The sequence below is a fragment of the Dendrobates tinctorius genome, unplaced genomic scaffold (assembly GCF_039654945.1).
Source record: "Dendrobates tinctorius isolate UK_male_01 unplaced genomic scaffold, ASM3965494v1 ptg000395l, whole genome shotgun sequence".
NCBI lineage: Eukaryota > Metazoa > Chordata > Amphibia > Anura > Dendrobatidae > Dendrobates > Dendrobates tinctorius.
In genome coordinates, this window is record NW_027362061.1 from 1,939,037 (window position 1) to 1,960,863 (window position 21,827).

The following is a 21,827-nucleotide window of genomic DNA, read 5'->3' on the forward strand; positions in this document are numbered from 1 at the left end:
GGGTACCGTATCCCTGGATAACATGTATGGATAGCGTACACATTCAAAATATATGTCTATACAGCATGAGGCAGGCTCAGACGGTGTTAGGCCCAGTATGGATTGCACGTGATTGCACAAAGGTTAGAAAGGGTACCGTATCCCTGGATAACATGTATGGATAGCGTACACATTCAAAATATATGTCTCAGGAGGCAGGCTCAGACGGTGTTAGGCCCAGTATGGATTGCACGTGATTGCACAAAGGTTAGAAAGGGTACCGTATCCCTGGATAACATGTATGGATAGCGTACACATTCAAAATATATGTCTCAGGAGGCAGGCTCAGACGGTGTTAGGCCCAGTATGGATTGCACGTGATTGCACAAAGGTTAGAAAGGGTACCGTATCCCTGGATAACATGTATGGATAGCGTACACATTCAAAATATATGTCTCAGGAGGCAGGCTCAGACGGTGTTAGGCCCAGTATGGATTGCACGTGATTGCACAAAGGTTAGAAAGGGTACCGTATCCCCGGATAACATGTATGGATAGCGTACACATTCAAAATATATGTCTCAGGAGGCAGGCTCAGACGGTGTTAGGCCCAGTATGGATTGCACGTGATTTTAGAAAGGGTACCGTATCCCTGGATAACATGTATGGATAGGGTACACATTCAAAATATATGTCTATACAGCATGAGGCAGGCTCAGACGGTGTTAGGCCCAGTATGGATTGCACGTGATTGCACAAAGGTTAGAAAGGGTACCGTATCCCTGGATAACATGTATGGATAGCGTACACATTCAAAATATATGTCTATACAGCATGAGGCAGGCTCAGACGGTGTTAAGCCCAGTATGGATTGCACGTGATTGCACAAAGGTTAGAAAGGGTACCGTATCCCTGGATAACATGTATGGATAGCGTACACATTCAAAATATATGTCTATACAGCATGAGGCAGGCTCAGACGGTGTTAGGCCCAGTATGGATTGCACGTGATTGCACAAAGGTTAGAAAGGGTACCGTATCCCCGGATAACATGTATGGATAGCGTACACATTCAAAATATATGTCTATACAGCATGAGGCAGGCTCAGACGGTGTTAGGCCCAGTATGGATTGCACGTGATTGCACAAAGGTTAGAAAGGGTACCGTATCCCTGGATAACATGTATGGATAGCGTACACATTCAAAATATATGTCTCAGGAGGCAGGCTCAGACGGTGTTAGGCCCAGTATGGATTGCACGTGATTGCACAAAGGTTAGAAAGGGTACCGTATCCCTGGATAACATGTATGGATAGCGTACACATTCAAAATATATGTCTATACAGCATGAGGCAGGCTCAGACGGTGTTAGGCCCAGTATGGATTGCACGTGATTGTACAAAGGTTAGAAAGGGTACCGTATCCCTGGATAACATGTATGGATAGCGTACACATTCAAAATATATGTCTATACAGCATGAGGCAGGCTCAGACGGTGTTAGGCCCAGTATGGATTGCACGTGATTGCACAAAGGTTAGAAAGGGTACCGTATCCCTGGATAACATGTATGGATGGCGTACACATTCAAAATATATGTCTCAGGAGGCAGGCTCAGACGGTGTTAGGCCCAGTATGGATTGCACTTGATTGCAGAAAGGTTAGAAAGGGTACCGTATCCCTGGATAACATGTATGGATAGCGTACACATTCAAAATATATGTCTATACAGCATGAGGCAGGCTCAGACGGTGTTAGGTCCAGTATGGATTGCACGTGATTGCACAAAGGTTAGAAAGGGTACCGTATCCCCGGATAACATGTATGGATAGCGTACACATTCAAAATATATGTCTATACAGCATGAGGCAGGCTCAGACGGTGTTAGGCCCAGTATGGATTGCACGTGATTGCACAAAGGTTAGAAAGGGTACCGTATCCCTGGATAACATGTATGGATAGCGTACACATTCAAAATATATGTCTATACAGCATGAGGCAGGCTCAGACGGTGTTAGGCCCAGTATGGATTGCACGTGATTGCACAAAGGTTAGAAAGGGTACCGTATCCCTGGATAACATGTATGGATAGCGTACACATTCAAAATATATGTCTCAGGAGGCAGGCTCAGACGGTGTTAGGCCCAGTATGGATTGCACGTGATTGCACAAAGGTTAGAAAGGGTACCGTATCCCTGGATAACATGTATGGATAGCGTACACATTCAAAATATATGTCTATACAGCATGAGGCAGGCTCAGACGGTGTTAGGCCCAGTATGGATTGCACGTGATTGCACAAAGGTTAGAAAGGGTACCGTATCCCTGGATAACATGTATGGATAGCGTACACATTCAAAATATATGTCTCAGGAGGCAGGCTCAGACGGTGTTAGGCCCAGTATGGATTGCACGTGATTGCACAAAGGTTAGAAAGGGTACCGTATCCCTGGATAACATGTATGGATAGCGTACACATTCAAAATATATGTCTATACAGCATGAGGCAGGCTCAGACGGTGTTAGGCCCAGTATGGATTGCACGTGATTGCACAAAGGTTAGAAAGGGTACCGTATCCCTGGATAACATGTATGGATAGCGTACACATTCAAAATATATGTCTCAGGAGGCAGGCTCAGACGGTGTTAGGCCCAGTATGGATTTGACGGCCCAGATTACACAGCGGAGGAGCAGGGAGAGGTAAAGATTGCAAATGCTGGGGCCCTGCCCAAGCAAGGGGGGCCCACTCGTGGGCGTCGGTACTGGCACTGGGCCCCTCATAGTACAGCGGTGTGTCTGACGGCGGGTGTGCACCACCACCGTCAGAGACACTTGATTGCACTATGAGGGACCCTGTGCCAGTGCCCGCGCCCAAGAGTCAGCCTACCCACCTGTCCAGGGCAACGGCACTCGCACGGTGTCGTGCTCTAGGTGTTGACCCCGGCCATGGGGGGGGAGGCAGCACAGTTAGGGAGTTTTAGAAAGTGGCATATGTTGATGTTGGACATTCAGCTGATGCAAAAGGCGAAATAAGTGAAGTACCAGGAAGAGGTGGACCAAAGCAAGCCATTTTTCTGTCACCCTATGTGTCATCAGGGGAAGGTGGGACAAAATCCTTGGAAACCCATGCGTGGTTCATTTTAATGAAGGTTAGATCATCCACATTTTTGGTTGACAGACGGGTCCTTTTTTCTGTCAGGATTGATCCAGCTGCACTGAAGACTCTTTCCGATAGCACACTTGCAGCTGGGCAAGCGAGCTCCTGTAAGGCATATTGTGCCAATTCAGGCCAGGTGTCCAGTTTAGCGGCCCAATAGTCAAAGGGGAATGACCTGTGTGGGAGAACATCGATATGGGAGGAAAAGTAGTTTGTAACCATAGTTGACAACTACTGTCTCCTGTCACTTTCCATCGATGCAGTATTACCAGTTGTGTGAGCGGTATTTGAAAAATCAGTCCACAACATTGTCATGAAACCCCTGTCTCCAACGCCACTTCTGCTGTGTGCACCACGAACACCTCTGCCAAGCTGCCCCCGGCCCGTACGGCTCGTGTGAGAACCATCACCGCTGCTGTGTGCTGGGAATGCCTCAAGCAACCGATTTACCAGAGTTGCTTGTTTATTAGCCAATATTAGGTCAAGGTTCTCCTGTGGCATGATGTTTTGTAATTTGCCTTTTTAGCGTGGATCCAGGATGCTGGCCAACCAGTAGTCATCATCGTTCATCATTTTGGCAATGCGGGGGTCCCTTTTTAGGATCCGCAAGGCATAATCTGACATGTGGGCCAATGTTCCCGGTGTCAATGATGCACTGCGAGTGCTGGTTGGAGGAGCACTTTCTGGCAAATCCACATCCCTCCAGTCACGCACAAACCCTGTACCAGACCTTGCCACGCCAACATTTTCACTTACCCCACGAGATGCATCCTCCTCCCCTAAGTAATCATCCCCATCATCCTCCTCCTCCTCCTCTTCTTCCTCCACCTCGTCCAGGAGAGGTCCCTGAGCAGACAATGGCTGAATGTCATCAAGGATTCCCTCCTCCTCTTCCTCCTCATCAACATTGGCTGCAGACGCCTGCTCCTTAAGGTGCGTCAAAGTTTGCATGAGCAGACGCATAAGTGGGATGCTCATGCTTAGGATGGCGTCGTCTGCGCTTACCAGCCGTGTGCATTCCTCAAAACACTGAAGGACTTTACAAAGGTCTTTCAGCTTCGACCACTGCACGCCTGTCAACTCCATGTCTGCTCTCAAAGTGCCTGGCCGTGTATCCTCCCACAAATGCATTATGGCCTGCCTCTGCTCGCACAGCCGCTCCACCATGTGCAGGGTGGAGTTCCACCTTGTTGCAATGTCGATAATGAGGCGGTGGTTGGGAAGGTGGAGCAATCGCTGCAGCTTTGCATACGAACGGAGTGTACAGGCGACCGGCGGATGTGCGCGCACAGTCTTCGCACCTTCTGGAGCAGGGCTGTTAACTCCGGATAATTTTTGAGGAAGCACTGCACCACCAGGTTCAAGGTGTGAGCCAAGCAAGGTATGTGGCTGAGTTTTGAAAGGGCTATGGCTGCCACAAAATTACGGCCGTTATCACTAACTACCTTGCCTGCCTCAAGATGTACACTGCCCAGCCATGACTCAGTTTGTCGCTTCAAGTACTCGGCCAGCACCTCGGCGGTGTGTCTGTCGCCCAAACACATCATCTGCAACACAGCCTGCTGACGCTTTCCACTAGCTGCTCGATAGGGGGACACATCGTGTGCAACAGTGGCAGCTGCAGATGGAGTGCTCGTACGACTGCGCTCTGTGGACGAGCTTTCGCTTCTGGAGAAGGAGGAGGAGGGTCGAACGCCTACAGCCAACTGTTTCCTATACCGTGGGCTAGGCAGCACTGTCCCACCACCGCTGTCCCCTGTGGACCCTGCATCCACCACATTAACCCAGTGCGCAGTGATGGACACGTAACGGCCCTGGCCATGCCGACTGGACCATGCATCAGTTGTGAGGTGCACCTTTCCGCTCACTGACTGCTTGAGTGCATGGACAATGCGGTCTTTCACATGATGGTGGAGGGCTGGGATGGCTTTGCGAGAGAAGAAGTGGCGACTGGGTAGGTCATAGCGTGGTACTGCATAGGCCATGAGTTCGCGGAAAGCTGTGCTTTCCACCAACCAAAAGGGCATCATCTCAAACGAGATTAGTTTGGCAATGTGGGCGTTCAAACCCAGTGTACGCAGATGAGAGACTGAGTACTTTCTTGACCTACTCATAGTGTCTGGGAGGGTGAGCTGGACTTGAGAGCTGCATATGGTGGAAGTAGCGGTGGACAGGGCGGACTGAGAGAGGATTGATGATGGTGATGGAGTTGGTGTTCTTTCTGATGGCCTAGAATCAGTCTTTCGTTGATATAACAGTGGGATTCCCTGACTGCTGTGGTCTTGCAACGACACCTCAACATTTGCTGCTGTGCTAACCGGTGGGCTTACAGTGGGGGAAACAATGTAGCGTTGCTGACTACCTTCGTTGTGATCAGTTGCACATGTGGCACTTGAGGTTTGGTGTTGTGTCCACGCTTGCAAGTGCATGCTGGTTAAATGTCTAAGCATGCAACTGGTATTCAAATTTTTCAGATTTTTCCCTCGGCTAAAGGTCTTTGCGCACTTCTTACAGATAACCTTGGCCTGATCATGAGGATTTTGTTCAAAAAAGTGCCACACTGCACTCTTCCTACTTTGGCAGACATTTTGCGGCCTAGCACGCTGTGATCTTTTGACCCTCTGGACAAGCTGTCCAGCAACTCTTTTGATGTTTGGAACCTGTCTTTGGAGTGCTCCGGGCCTGCCAGATAACAGCTGTTGCGATGTCGATGTCTGCTGTGGATGCTCCTCATCTGAGCTATTGGAAGCAGCACCCTCTTCCCCCAATGGATGCCAATCTGGGTCAACAACTGGGTCATCCATCACCTCCTCTTCTATGTCATGTGCACCTTCCTCTGTGTCACCGTGTATGGTGGTATAGTGTGCGGGAAGGGGCACCTGAGTCTCATCAGGGTCAGAATCTGGCTCTGTACACTGCAAGGACAATGTAGTGCTCTGAGTGAATGTACCAGCAGAATCATCCATCAGCGGCTGTGCATCAGTGCACTCCATGTCAGATTCATCTTGGCCTGGGTAATTCACCATTTCACTTGATAATCCAGGCATGGTATGTGAAAACAGCTCCATGGAGTAATCAGTAGCATGGCCTGCGTCATCCTTCAATCTTGGTTGGGGTGAAGGACACAAGGAAAGGTGTGGTTCATGAACATGAGCCTCCAATGACGACTCAGTGCTTTTACTTTTTACAACTGAAGAAGAGGAGGCGATAGAGCTGGAGGCTGAGTCAGCAATGTAAGACAAAACTTTTTCCTAATGCTCTGGCTTTAAAAGCGGTTTGCCAACTCCTAGAAAACTAAGCGTTCGAGGCCTTATGTAGCCAGACGATGACGCAGGGTCAGCACCTCCTGCATTCGGTCCTATTTTGCTCTTGCCACTACCATCAGATCCACCACCAACACCATCATTACCAGCTGCCAACCCCCGCCCAATTCCACGGCCTCTTCCACCAGCCTTCCTCATTTTTGGTAGAAATGTAGACAAAATCCAACAAACTATATAGTAATGTAAAACAAGGTACAAGGTGTCTATAGGACAGGGGAGATTTAGAATTTCTGCACACACTTGTGGACAGTGGACACTTTTGGATTGTGTGAGGCCCACTGATATCTGAGCGCTATGTGACAGGCTCGATGGCACAGCTGCATGTGACCAAAGTGACGAGAGGATAATGGAGATTTTGAATCTCTGCGCACACTTTTGGACACTGGACACTTGTGGATTGTGTGAGGCCCACTGATATCTGAGCGCTATGTGACAGGCTCGATGGCACAGCTGCCTGTGACAAAAGTGACGAGAGGATAATGGAGATTTTGAATCTCTGCGCACACTTTTGGACACTGGACACTTGTGGATTGTGTGAGGCCCACTGATATCTGAGCGCTATGTGACAGGCTCAGTGGCACAGCTGCCTGTGACAAAAGTGACGAGAGGATAATGGAGATTTTGAATCTCTGCGCACACTTTTGGACACTGGACACTTGTGGATTGTGTGAGGCCCACTGATATCTGAGCGCTATGTGACAGGCTCGATGGCACAGCTGCCTGTGACAAAAGTGACGAGAGGATAATGGAGATTTTGAATCTCTGCGCACACTTTTGGACACTGGACACTTGTGGACTGTGTGAGGCCCACTGATATCTGAGCGCTATGTGACAGGCTCGATGGCACAGCTGCCTGTGACAAAAGTGACGAGAGGATAATGGAGATTTTGAATCTCTGCGCACACTTTTGGACACTGGACACTTGTGGATTGTGTGGGGCCCACTGATATCTGAGCGCTATGTGACAGGCTCGATGGCACAGCTGCCTGTGACCAAAGTGACGAGAGGATAATGGAGATTTTGAATCTCTGCGCACACTTTTGGACACTGGACACTTGTGGATTGTGTGAGGCCCACTGATATCTGAGCGCTATGTGACAGACTCAATGGCACAGCTGCCTGTGACAAAAGTGACGAGAGGATAATGGAGATTTTGAATCTCTGCGCACACTTTTGGACACTGGACACTTGTGGATTGTGTGAGGCCCACTGATATCTGAGCGCTATGTGACAGGCTCGATGGCACAGCTGCCTGTGACAAAAGTGACGAGAGGATAATGGAGATTTTGAATCTCTGCGCACACTTTTGGACACTGGACACTTGTGGATTGTGTGAGGCCCACTGATATCTGAGCGCTATGTGACAGGCTCGATGGCACAGCTGCCTGTGACAAAAGTGACGAGAGGATAATGGAGATTTTGAATCTCTGCGCACACTTTTGGACACTGGACACTTGTGGATTGTGTGAGGCCCACTGATATCTGAGCGCTATGTGACAGGCTCGATGGCACAGCTGCCTGTGACAAAAGTGACGAGAGGATAATGGAGATTTTGAATCTCTGCGCACACTTTTGGACACTGGACACTTGTGGATTGTGTGAGGCCCACTGATATCTGAGCGCTATGTGACAGGCTCGATGGCACAGCTTCCTGTGACAAAAGTGACGAGAGGATAATGTAGATTTTGAATCTCTGCGCATACTTTTGGACACTGGACACTTGTGGATTGTGTGAGGCCCACTGATATCTGAGCGCTATGTGACAGGCTCGATGGCACAGCTGCCTGTGACAAAAGTGACGAGAGGATAATGGAGATTTTGAATCTCTGCGCACACTTTTGGACACTGGACACTTGTGGATTGTGTGAGGCCCACTGATATCTGAGTGCTATGTGACAGGCTCGATGGCACAGCTGCCTGTGACAAAAGTGACGAGAGGATAATGGAGATTTTGAATCTCTGCGCACACTTTTGGACACTGGACACTTGTGGATTGTGTGAGGCCCACTGATATCTGAGTGCTATGTGACAGGCTCGATGGCACAGCTGCCTGTGACAAAAGTGACGAGAGGATAATGGAGATTTTGAATCTCTGCGCACACTTTTGGACACTGGACACTTGTGGATTGTGTGAGGCCCACTGATATCTGAGCGCTATGTGACAGACTCGATGGCACAGCTGTGACAAAAGTGACTAGAGGATAAGGGAGATTGGATTGCTTTTAAAAAAGCAGTTTGCGGAGCAGTGGGTAAACAGCAATGCCAGCGTGTCAGGAAGCCTTAAAAGGCAGCCCAACAACCAACACCACTGATACACCACAATATAGCCTCCCCTTGCACTGCACACACAGTGACTTGTGTGTTGTGCGGGCCAAATCGCTAGCAGCAGAAGCAGTTTTTTTGTCTTCTTCCCTGCCTAACGCTCTCCCTACAGAATCAGCAGCAACCTCTCCCTATACTAAGATCGGCAGAAGTAAGATGGCGGTCGGCGTGCACGCCCTTTTATACCCCCTGTGACGCCCACCAAAGCAAGCCAATCACTTGCATGCCCTTCTGAAAGATGGTGGTGACCCGGGCCTAGGTCATCACGTTGCCCACAGTGTCCGTGGATCCTGATTGGCTGAAAAAGAGCGCAAAACAAACTTTTGAAACGCGACTTTGGCGCGTAAGTCGCCGACCTCATCCTAGGGTCGGGTTTCGTTTCATGAAACCCGACTTTGCCAAAAGTCGGCGACTTTTGAATTTTTTCGACCCGTTTCGCTCAACTCTACATAGCAGTAATCAGCAAGTGCTGTATAACAAATACAGGGTATTTAGTCGATACATTTTTTGCAAAAAATATATACCAAGCTGCTTCACCACTTCACGGTAACCCTTCACGAAGCAGTCCCTATCTAATGTATTTAAAACCTGAGCATGTGAACAGTGTCTAAATGAACAGGATACAGACAGGCGCTTCCTAGACCCCACCCCTCTCCTGTGTGACGTGCACATAAATGAGCTGTTTTACACCACAAGCCCATATACTAAGAGGCGCCTGTCTGTATCCTGTTTATTTAGACACTGTTCACATGCTCAGGTTTTAAATACATTAGATAGGGACTGCTTCGTGAAGGGTTACCGTGAAGTGGTGAAGCAGCTTGGTATATATTTTTTACAAAAAATGTATCGACTAAATACCCTGTATTTGTTATACAGCACTTGCTGATTACTGCTATGTTTTTTACTGCAGAGTATTTTTGCAAATTTTTGTCATTTTGTGTTCTCTTGTGTTTCAACCATTGGGTGGTGTGGGCTTGTCTTAATGACTTGTTCACACTTGTGCATGTCACATACATGTTTTTAGGCTGCATTATGAGTATATAATCAGAGCGTGGGATTTGAATGAATGCATGGCCTTCTCACCCCCCAATCCTGATATGCATGGTCCCCTCACCCCCCCAATCCTGTTATGTATGGTCCCCTCACCCCCTATCCTGGTATGCATGGTCCCCTCACCCCCCAATCCTGTTATGTATGGTCCCCTCACCCCCTATCCTGGTATGCATGGTCCTCTCACCCCCTTATCCTGATATGCATGGTCCTCTCACCCCGCAATCCTGATATGCATGGTCCCCTCACCCCCCAATCCTGATATGCAAGGTCCCCTCACCCCCAATCCTGATATGCATGGTCCTCTCACCCCGCAATCCTGATATGCATGGTCCCCTTACCCCCCAATCCTGATATGCATGGTCCCCTCACCCCCCATTCTGATATGTAGGGTCCTCTCACCCCTATTAAACTGCACACATACAAAAAACAAAAACATTTATGCTCACCTTTCTTCCCTGTTCTCCAGCACTGTCCCGTTCTGCCGGAGGCCGGGGGAGGAGCGCCGGAGTACGCGCATGCCCATACCGCGCTGTCCAGTGCCATATTGCTGAAGGCACACCGCAAATGTGTTTTCAGTAAAATGGGGCCGGATAGTGCTATGCGCATGCGCGATTCCGACACCGCACTCCTGCCCCCCGGTCTCCGGTGAGAAGAGAAGCGCCGCGGCACCGCTCCTCCTGGTCAGGTAAGTATGTAAGTAATCCCCTGCCCCGCCGGCTCAGCCAAAGAGCGGAGCCCCGCGGCTTTGGCGGGGGATTTGAATCCCACGCCGCAGCTTGGCAGGGGATTCAATCCTGCGCAAAAACTCTCATTTGCTCAGCCGGCGGGGGGGATATGAATCCCGGCCACCATATCGGAATACCCATAACTTGGGTGCAGTGGCGTAACTGCAAAGTTATGGGCCACGGAGTGAACTTTCAAATGGGGGCCCCCCATGCCAAAATGCACGCACATCTCCGCTCTGTCCACCTCGTGCGGCTCTGCTCCATCCACCTCGAACGCTCGCGGCTCCGCTCAATCCACCTCATACCCGCGCGGCTCTGCTTCATACACACATGGCTCCGCTCACCTCGTACACACACGGCTGCGCTCTGTACACCTCGTACACACACGGCTGCGCTCTGTACACCTCGTACACACACGGCTGCGCTATGTACACCTCGTACACACGCGGCTCCGCTCTGTACACCTCGTACATACACGGCTCCCCTCCGTACACCTCGTACATACACGGCTCCGCTCCGTACACCTCGTACATACACGGCTCCGCTCCGTACACCTTGTACATACACGGCTCCCCTCCGTACACCTTGTACATACACGGCTCCACTCCGTACACCTCGTACATACACGGCTCCCCTCCGTACACCTCGTACACATACGGCTCCGCTCCGTACACCTCGTACACACAAGGCTCCGCTCCGTACACCTCGTACACACACGGCTCCGCTCCGTACACCTCGTACACACACGGCTCCGCTCCGTACACCTCGTACACACAGGGCTCCGCTCCTTACACCTCGTACACACGCGGCTCCGCTCCGTACACCTCGTACACATGCGGCTCCGCTCCGTACACCTCGTACACACACGGCTACGCTCCGTACACCTCGTACATACACGGCTCCGCTCCGTACACCTCGTACACATGCGGCTAAGCTCCGCACACCCTGTACACACACGGCTCCGCTCCGTACACCTCGTACACACAGGGCTCCGCTCCTTACACTTCGTACACACAGGGCTCCGCTCCTTACACCTCGTACACACAGGGCTCCGCTCCTTACACCTCGTACACACACGGCTCCGCTCCTTACACCTCGTACACACACGGGCTCCGCTCCTTACACCTCGTACACACACGGCTCCGCTCCGTACACCTCGTACACACACGGCTCCGCTCCGTACACCTCGCACACACACGGCTCCGCTCCGTACACCTCGTACACACACGGCTCCGCTCCGTACACCTCGTACACACAGGGCTCCGCTCCTTACACCTCGTACACACGCGGCTCCGCTCCGTACACCTCGTACACATGCGGCTCCGCACCGTACACCTCGTACACACACGGCTACGCTCCGTACACCTCGTACATACATGGCTCCGCTCCGTACACCTCGTACACATGCGGCTAAGCTCCGCACACCCTGTACACACACGGCTCCGCTCCGTACACCTCGTACACACACGGCTCCGCTCCGTACACCTCGTACACACAGGGCTCCGCTCCTTACACCTCGTACACACACGGCTCCGCTCCTTACACCTCGTACACACACGGCTCCGCTCCGTACACCTCGTACACACACGGCTCCACTCCGTACACCTCGTACACATGCGGCTCCGCTCCGTACACCTCGTACACACACGGCTCCGCTCCTTACACCTCGTACACATGCGGCTAAGCTCCGCACACCCTGTACACACACGGCTCCGCTCCGTACACCTCGTACACACACGGCTCCGCTCCGTACACTTCGTACACACACGGCTCCGCTCCGTACACCTTGTACACACACGGCTCCGCTCCGTACACCTCGTACACACACGGCTCCGCACCGTACACCTCGTACAAACACGGCTCCGCTCCGTACACCTCGTACACACACGGCTCCGCTCCGTACACCTCGCACACACGTGGCTCTGCTCCGTACACCTCGTACACACATGGCTCTGCTACATCCACCCTGTAAACCCTTCCTTACCCCACACATAAACCTTCCCCTCATCCAGCACCATGACAACCAGCACAGCAGAGTCCTGCACATACAGAGGCCCTGATCATGTGACCCCTGACTTCTCCCCTCCTGTGACCTCATCACAGGTCCTCTGCGCACAGAGCAGGCATCGCCTCAGGCCAATTGCAGCATGGCAGCCACGGAGCTGCACAGCCAATGAGCTGCTGCAGCTCCACGATCGGCCCCTAAGCACTCCTACGACTGCGGTAGATAGCCTCTGCTTGGGTGTTCCAATATGGCGGTTGGCTCTGTCACAGCTTCCGGTCGCGGAGCATTGTGGAAGCGACACAAGCATCGGGAGCTGTGGCAAAGTTTATTGGTAATTATATATTAGATAATGGCGCTGACCTGACACTGTCTGTAGGTTACAGTGCACAATCCTGCTGGCAGGCTCCCTTTAAATAAAAAAGAACCTATACATTAGCATTTAGTGAACATGGTAAAAAAAACAATTGTGGAATTGCACTTTTTTTTGCAATATCACCTCACTTGGAGTTTTTTTTACCAGTTTTACGGTACACAATATGGTAAAGTAAATGGTGTCGTTCAGAAGCACAGCTCGTCCCGCAAAAAACAAGCCCTCACATGGCCATATTGATGGAAAAATAAAAAAATACTATGGCACTGGGAAGAAGGGGACCAAAAACGAAATCGCAAAAATGGAAAATCCCAACGTCGGGAAGGAGTTAAACCTTTTTTAAACCCCTCTGATCAGTGCGATCACACAACATACAAGCCTCTGATGGCTCCGGTGATGCCCTGTACTACTGTAGTGCCGTGTATCATCACTGCCTGTCAGTGTAATACTAACGGCCCCATACACATGAGATCAGAGTTGGCTGAACGGTCATTTGGCAGACGGCGATCTCTCCCGACTCCCCCATACACACAAATATTCCAGCTTTCCTGTGGTCTGTATGAGAGAGTCGCCTCCAGACTCCTCTAGAGGAGGATTATCTACAGGAAGAACAAACGGATTATCCTCTGAAATTCAGGATGTCGGATCCTTCTCTGCCCTGACATCATCTGTCGGGAGGCCCCCAAATACATTATATGGTCGGCCAAACCCCCCGAAATCAGTGCTTTCATGGAACTTTAGTCTAATGTGTATGGGGGCGTTATAAGGTAACTTATTGGACGCTGCCTCTGGCCCGGCCTAATAGACCTTCATACATTGCAGCCCAGACCCCATTATTAGGCATATAAGTATCGCAGTAACTAGGCCGCCCCATACTATCGAGTATTTGGAGGCGGGGGGCATTCAGCCAAACTCTGTCACACCTTCTTAGATGCCATGTTTTCTTTTCAGGGATTTTATTGAAGCCTCATCTGTGCCTTCCCTGCGGTGTACATCTATGTTCTGGGGACCAAAACGGTTAAACATTTGTTGTTAAAAAATAATAAAATGTGTCTTCTGCTTTTTCCATGTTTTTTTCTTCTTACAAGAATTGTTGGAGCCAATTTTCTTTAGAAACATTTTAATATCGGCTTTTTCTGGTATTTTCTTGTAAGATAGGAAAGCCTAAGGCCAGAAATAAACCCCATAAATCACTGTACATGGAGACTTTGGGATCAGATCATTTCTGTCCGCGTTGATTGTGGAAACAAAAAATCTTTTCTAAAAGCCTCAAACTTCTGTGTGTGACTCAGAGCTGAGATCTAACGGGAGAGAAGATTCCAGTGCGGGGAAGACGGGAAACCTTCATATAGACGGCCGGTGGGGATGGAGTCAGTGACCGACTGGCCAAATCTGTGTCTAGAGCCGCAGTAGAAGATGAAGATGTCGTCCTCATCATGAAGGAGTTATTTCTCATGTCGCGTGTAATGAATATCTCCTGCAGTATTGCTAATGCCGATTCCAGTGTCGGTAATGAGACGAGAATTAGCGTTATGGAAGATGAGTCTATGAGGAACGTGTTCAGCTGCCGACTCCGAGGAGGAAACTGCTTGTTGTCTGTGGCCTAAATATATAGGTTTTATTAGTAGATGTCAGGGAAGAAAACTAAACCCTGTAAGATAATAAATCTCCTCATATGTTTCCCTTATTATCTCCAGTAATTGTATTATTACACAGGATTCTTATGATGTTACATCGGATCATCTTCTTCTCATTCAGGTCTCTACAATATCGGATGCTCTCAGTGAAGATCTTCTACAAAAGAGAATTTTCCTGATTTACCCATTAAGGATGGATATGGACAGAGACAAGATGGCGGAGAGGATGTTACACCTCACCCTAGAGATCCTCTTCCATCTCACTGGAGAGGTGAGAGATTCTGATGACGTCACATTACATCATTCTTATCTATGGAAATAACAGATGGACAGAACTGGAGAGGTGAGGACTCTGGGAATGTCTGTAGTGAGATTTATTAATGTGTCTCTCCATAACCAGGATTACACAGTGGTGAAGAAGACCTCTAGTGATCGCTGTCAGGACCATGTGTCTGAAGGATGGGGAAGACCCCTGAGCCCAATCACGGGGCCTCCACCTCACCCCCTGATCCATGAGGACATCAGTGACCAGAAGATTCTAGAACTCATCTACAAGATGACTGAGCTGCTGACTGGAGAGGTGACACTGCTGGGAATGCTGGGACATTATACAGTAACACTATGAAGGGACCGGGGGGATGACGGTATCATTGTATGTGTCAGGTTCCTATAAGGTGTCAGGATGTCGCTGTCTATTTCTCCATGGAGGAGTGGGAGTATTTAGAAGGACACAGAGATCTCTACAAGAACGTCATAATGGAGGTTCCCCAGCCCCTCACATCACCAGGTAATAGACAGGACTAAATACACACGGCCTATAATTATCTGTATGTAGAGAATGAATTCAGTCCCTGTATGTGTTTCCTCCAGATCTATCCAGTAAGAGGACAACACCAGAGAGATGTCCCCGTCCTCTTCTCCCACAGGACTGTAACCAAGAAGATCCCAATGTTCCTCAGGATCATCAGGTAGATGGAGAGAAGGTGTCAGGAGATCTCCCCTATGATGTGTAGACGGCTGTGAAGGTCTTGTGCTCAGTCTTGTTTTATCCACCAGTATTATACGTTTTATACTTGTGTAATGAGAGCGGTGGAGATGGCAGGATTAGAGCTGATCATAGATGAGACTTCTCCATCTGTCTGTGACTTTTACAATATTTGTTTCAGGGTGAAGATCTGACCCATATTAATACTACAGAGACATATGTGAGGGATGATGTGTGGTGTCAAGAGGAGATTCCCACATATGACTACCCAGGTGAGTAGTAACCACTGAATGCAGAGAAGTCACAGATTCCTCTCAGTCACCGGCTGTGGCTGCTTTATCGGTGGTGTAGTCCGGCCGTATTACCACGATCACCATTTTGCCTCTAGACCACAACATTCTCCTCCACCCAAAACTGTTCAAATGACTTTGGGCATTGAAAGCCCTTTTCTATAGAACTTAAAACCAATTACATTGTTTTTGATCCTAAGGAATTCAGATTACTGCACAATCTCTCCTGAAATGGGGAGCAATATTAATTACTCTAATCTTCTGCTCAGGATTCATAGTAGCTCCAATGGTCCACCATAAATGAGGGCAACTCTGGTTTACTGTTGTTTAATCTGTATTTGTAGTTTTCAGTTAATGAGATTCTCGTGCTCTGGGGCAGGGCTGTGGGTGGGGCTTTATGTGGTGCTCTGATTACATATTATTATTATTTTTTTTATTATTTATATAGCACCATTGATTCCATGGTGCTGTACTTGAGAAGGGGTTACATACAAATTACAGATATCACTTACAGTAAGCAAACTAACAATCACAGACTGATACAGAGGGGAGAGGACCATGCCCTTTCGGGCTTACACGCTACAGGATAGTGGGGAAGGAGACAATAGGTGGGGGGGTTGCAGCACTTCCGGTGTTGGTTGAGTCGATATCTCCGGTAGTGGTGAGCAGGTAGCAGGGTCATAGCAGGCTGTAGGCTTTCTTGAAGAGGTGGGTTTTCATGTTCTGTCTGAAGAATCCAAATGTGGTTGATAGACGGACATGTTGGGGCAAAGAATTCCAGAGGATGGGGGCTATTTGCGAGAAGTCTTGGAGGCAGTTGGGTGAGGAGCGAATAAGTGTGGAGGATAGAAGGAGGTTTTGGGAGGTCCAGAGATTACATGAGGAAAGGTATCGGGAGATTAGTTCAGAGGCATATGGGGGAGACAGGATATGGATAGCTTTGTGTTATGAATGGGTCACGAAGGAGGATAGCAGGCCCAGGCTAAGCCACAGAAAAACAGAGGTTGGTCACTAAGCAGATTGCAGACCCCTGATCCTATCCACACAACTAGCAGTAGCCGTGGAGCGTACCTACGATGATCCTAGACGACTCGGCACATCCGGAGAGCTAACTAAGCCTAAAGCAAGAAAGGGGAAATCTAAACTGCCACGGAGCAGACCCCAAAGGAATAGATAGCCCCCAAACATAAAACATATATTGTCGGTGAGACAAGATGAAAACACAAACGCAGGTAGAAAAATAGACTGAGCAAATGATGGGGCCCACACTGACTAGACAGGACAGGAAGGAAAGATACTGTCTACATTCACGCAAAAAACCCTGCAAAAAAAGTCCAACACGTCTGATGCACAAAAAACACTGAAGTCGCACGACTTCGCCCCCACTATATCAGCAGTCTGGTATATTCTGGAAGCAAAGCAAAAAGAGACCAATATAACCGTGGAAAAAACAAACTGGCACAAGCAGTAACGTGAGCGGTGATTCAGCACAGCCCCAACCGGAGCTGGCTGACCCGCACAAAGCAGAGATAGACAAAACCAGATCAAATGCAAACAGACTAGCAAATGAACCACTTAGCTTAACCATGCAGGAACAGAACAGGAGACATCAGACCTCAGCAGGCAAAGGAAGAAAATCACCAGCAGGGATAGAGGGAGTCAGCTGTCTTAAATCCCAATCAGAGACCCCAGATCTCCAATCGTCAGTCTCATTATCAGGTGGCAAGCCTCTGTCAATCAGATCAGCTCCACTACCTCCAGTAACCACCAGAGGGAGCCCAGAAAGAGAACTCGCAACCCCTCTGTCAATCTGACCAGCTCCACTACCTTCAGTAATCACCAGAGGGAGGCCAGAAAGAGAATTCACAACAGCTTTGTAGGTCAGAATTAGTCATTTGATCTGGATACGCTGAGGGAGTGGGAGACAGTAAAGAGATTTGCAGAGGGGAGAAGCGGAGGAGTAGCGAGGAGAAAGATAAATTAGTTGGGCAGCAGAGTTAAGGATGGACTGGAGAGGTGCAAGGTTGTTAGCAGGGAGACCACAGAAAAGGATGTTGTAGTAGTCGAGGCGGGAGATGATGAGGGCATGCACAAGCATTTTAGTAGATTGAGGGTTGAGGATAGGACGGATTCTGGAAATATTTTTGAGCTGGAGGTGACAAGGTAGATGTGAGGTTTGAAGCACAGGGCAGAATCACAGGTTACTCCGAGGCAGCGGACTTCCGGTACTGGGGAAAGCGTGATGTCATTAATTCTGATAGATAGGTCGGGTGAGGAAGATCTGTGAGATGGAGGAAAGATGATGAGTTCAGATTTGACCACATTGAGCTTGAGGAAGCGAAAGGAGAAGAAGGAGGATATGGCTAATAGACACTCTGGGAATCTGGACAGCAGAGAGGTGACGTCTGGGCCAGAGAGGTAGATCTGAGTGTCATCAGCATAAAGGTGGTACTGGAATCCGTGGGACTTTATGAGTTGCCCCAGATCAAGTGTATAGATTGAGAAGAGTAGTGGTCCTAAAACAGAGCCTTGGGGGACTCCAACAGAGAGAGGGTGGGATGAGGAGGTAGTGTGGGAGTGGGAGACGCTGAATGTGCGGTTGGAGAGGTATGAGGAGATCCAGGATAGGGTCGAGGTCTTTGATGCCAAAGGAGGAGAGGATATGTAGTAGGGTCAGTGGTCAACTGTGTCGAGTGCAGAGGACAGGTCTAGAAGCAGGAGTATGGAGTATTGTCGGTTTGATTTGGCTGTAAGTAGGTCATTAGTAATTTTGGTCAGGGCTGTGTCAGTGGAGTGATGGGGCGGAAACCAGATTGTAGATTGTCAAAGAGCAAGTTAGATGATTGGTGGGAGGAAAGTTCAGCGTGGATGTGCTGCTCCAGGAGTTTTGAAGCGAATGGGAGCAGTGATAATGGATGATAGCTGGACATGGCTGTTGGGTCGAGGGTTGGCTTTTTAAGGATAGGCGTGATTGTGGCATGTTTGAAAGCAGAAGGGAAAGTCCCGGACGTTAGTGATAGGTTGAAGAGGTGGGTTAGGGATGGGATAAGTGTGGTGTTGAGGTTGGGGAGGAGGTGGGATGGGATGGGGTCGAGTGAACAGGTAGGTTGTGAGGTGCGATTTGGAGAAGAGACAATTAAGCTCCCCTTCAGTGATGTTGGAGAGGGAGGTTATGGGGTTTGGGCACTGGTCTGGTATACAAAGGGGTTGTGGTGTTTGAATGATGGAGACTTGCCTTGCTTGGTCGATCTTATTTTTGAAGTGTGTGGCAAAGTCCTCAGCAGAGATGAGGGAGGTTGGAGAGGGCAGTGGTGTGACCTTTGGCCGCACACGGCTATCACATGTGCAGGGGGGCTTATCTTTGTTATTCCACCGCTGCCAACAATGTGATGAAAACTGCAAGCTAGTCTTGCCCTAACAATTTACTGCAGGGGTTTATTGTAGATATCCCACTGCTGCCACAGTATGTCACAAACTGCTAAGATTTATGTATATCCCACTTTCCAGTTCCACTTTGAAACTCGCAGCTCGCCCGCGCACCCCTTACCCTCAGGTCAGTCAGAGAACTGCACCTAGGATAATTAGTCGCCGGACGGGCTACTTGTGCAATGGCTATTAGGCTCGCTTGCAGTGAGGGAATTATAAATGCTTTGGCCGCAGCCACACAATCAGATTATAAAATCTGCTCAGTCACTGCCAGCTCTACCCACCTAGCCAAAACACACTTCGCAGCCACCAGTTTCTGATTCTCTATATTAATATTTAAAATTAATACAGGGGTTCCGAAGCCAACCCGAATTAGTAGAGTAATTAGCTTATAGGCACGTGAATTCATCACAGAGCAAGAAGACGGAACTAATAAATTTTATATTTACTTTAAAAAGTAGGCAGTGTTTACAGAGATATAAAAAGATCTTACAATGGGAGACAATTAAAATATGTACAATGCGAATACAAATAAAAGGGGGGTTAAGAGAAGAAATAAAACTCACATGCATCTGTATTGGCTTATGACAGGTCGCTGACCCCTCACTGACCTGCCCCCCATTATTACATAATGCATATAATAGCATTGATATCATTGTTGATAATGCCTATAATATTGTGGCTATTGTTGGGCTTATAAAAAAATTACATCCAGCAAAATGTCACCGGCGATGGCGGTGTCTGCGCAGTAGCATCTATATCAACTATATACATCAGCACAATTTTGGAAACAAAATTTTTTTCGTTAGGAAGTTATAAGGGTTAAAAGTTAAACAGCGATTTCTTATTTTTACAACAAAATTTACAAAACCATTTTTTTAGGGACCACCTCACATTTGAAGTGAGTTTGGGGGGTCAATATGACAGGAAATACCCAAAAGTGACACCATTGTAAAAACTGCATCCCTCAAGGTGCTCAAAACCACATTCAAGAAGTTTATTAACCCTTCAGGTGCTTCACAGGAATGACTGGAATGTGTAAGAAAAAAATAAACATTTACTTTTCTTTCACAAAAATTTTCATGTAGACCTAATTTTTTTTTACTTTTTGCTTCATCAAGAGGCAAAGCAACCTTGGACATTGGTGTGCCCCAATTCACGAGCACTAGGGATAACGCTAGTACTGAACATTGTTCCCTGAGTTGGAGACATTTCTCCAGAAGTGCTATTTGTCCTTGTTGTACTGGTCCTTGTGTGTGAGGATGGATCAGAATCACTGCTCATTTCTGAGCTATCACTGTGGCTGCTAATAAAGCCCTCGCCATCGTCATCACCATCTGACACTGCACTTTCTTCACTGTCAGAACATAAAAGTGCATAAGCCTCCTCTGCACTATAATACTGACCGGCCATTTTATTCGTTTTTATTTTTTTTCCATAAATAGAAAACTACGACGTGACTGACATGACCTAATTATTAGGGAGACAATTGAGAAAAGCCTAATTCTTTAGCCTACCTGTTATGAACAGGTCACCGAGGAGGATGGCAGGAATAGGCTAGGCCACCAGAAAACCAGAAAGGTTGGTCACTTAGCGGATTGCAGACCCCTAGTCCTAACAACACAAATAACAGCAGCCGTGGAGCATACCTATGATGCCCTTGATGCCTTGGCACAGCCGGAGAGCTAACTAAGCCTAAATCATGAAAGGTGCAATCTAAACTGCCCCGGAGTAGACCCCAAAGGAATAGACTGCCCCCAAACATATATTGTCGGTGAGACAAGATGAAACACAAACGCAGGCAGAAAATAGACAGAACAAATGATGGGGCCCAAGCTGACTAGATAGGATAGGAAAGGAAAGACACTGTCTGCAATCACGAAAACCCTGAAAAATACAACATGTATGATGTACAAAAAAACACTGAGGTCTCACGTCCTCGCCCCCACTATATTAGCATTCTGGTATGAAATGGAAGCAAAGCAAAAGAGACTAATATAACAGGGGACTGAACAAACTGACACAAGCTGTAACATATGGAGCGGTGGTGTATTACAGCCCCCAGCAGGGAGCAAGCTGAACCCTCACAACAAGCAGAAAGAGACAAAACCGGATCAGATGCAAAGGATTAGCACATGAACAACTTAGCTGAACATTGCAGGATCAGGGCAGGAGACATCAGACCTCAGAATGCACAGGAAAGCAATTATCACCAGGGATTGAAGGAAGTCTGCTGACTTAAATACTCCAGTCAGTAACCCCAGATCTCCAATCGTCATCATCATCAGGTGGCAGACCTCTGTCAATCCGGCCAGCTCCACTACCTCCAGTAACCACCAGAGGGAGCCCTGACCCAGAAGTAAGAGAATTCACAACACCTACCCCTAACTTTAGAATAAACCCTAACTTTAGCCTAACAGTAACCCTAACTTTAACCCCAACCCTAACTATAGCACTAACCCTAACCTACCTTAGTTGTTTTTTTACTTTATAGCAAAATCGCTGACTGTCACAGCTGTTGGCAGCAGCACTTGTAACACTGTTTCTCCTCTAATC

General features: G+C 48.5%; 1 protein-coding gene across 3 annotated transcripts in view; it reads left to right on the plus strand.

Moving 5' to 3' along the window:
• Positions 1 to 21,827, plus strand: part of LOC141076206 (gastrula zinc finger protein XlCGF66.1-like) — a 50,329-nt gene that overhangs the window by 25,787 nt on the left and 2,715 nt on the right. For all 3 annotated transcript variants that reach the window (XM_073563560.1, XM_073563561.1, XM_073563562.1), the window contains 5 exons: positions 14,692 to 14,841; positions 14,971 to 15,150; positions 15,234 to 15,357; positions 15,441 to 15,538; positions 15,737 to 15,827. In XM_073563560.1, coding sequence (XP_073419661.1) covers positions 14,692 to 14,841; positions 14,971 to 15,150; positions 15,234 to 15,357; positions 15,441 to 15,538; positions 15,737 to 15,827 — 643 coding nt within the window. The remainder of the gene's footprint in view (positions 1 to 14,691; positions 14,842 to 14,970; positions 15,151 to 15,233; positions 15,358 to 15,440; positions 15,539 to 15,736; positions 15,828 to 21,827) is intronic.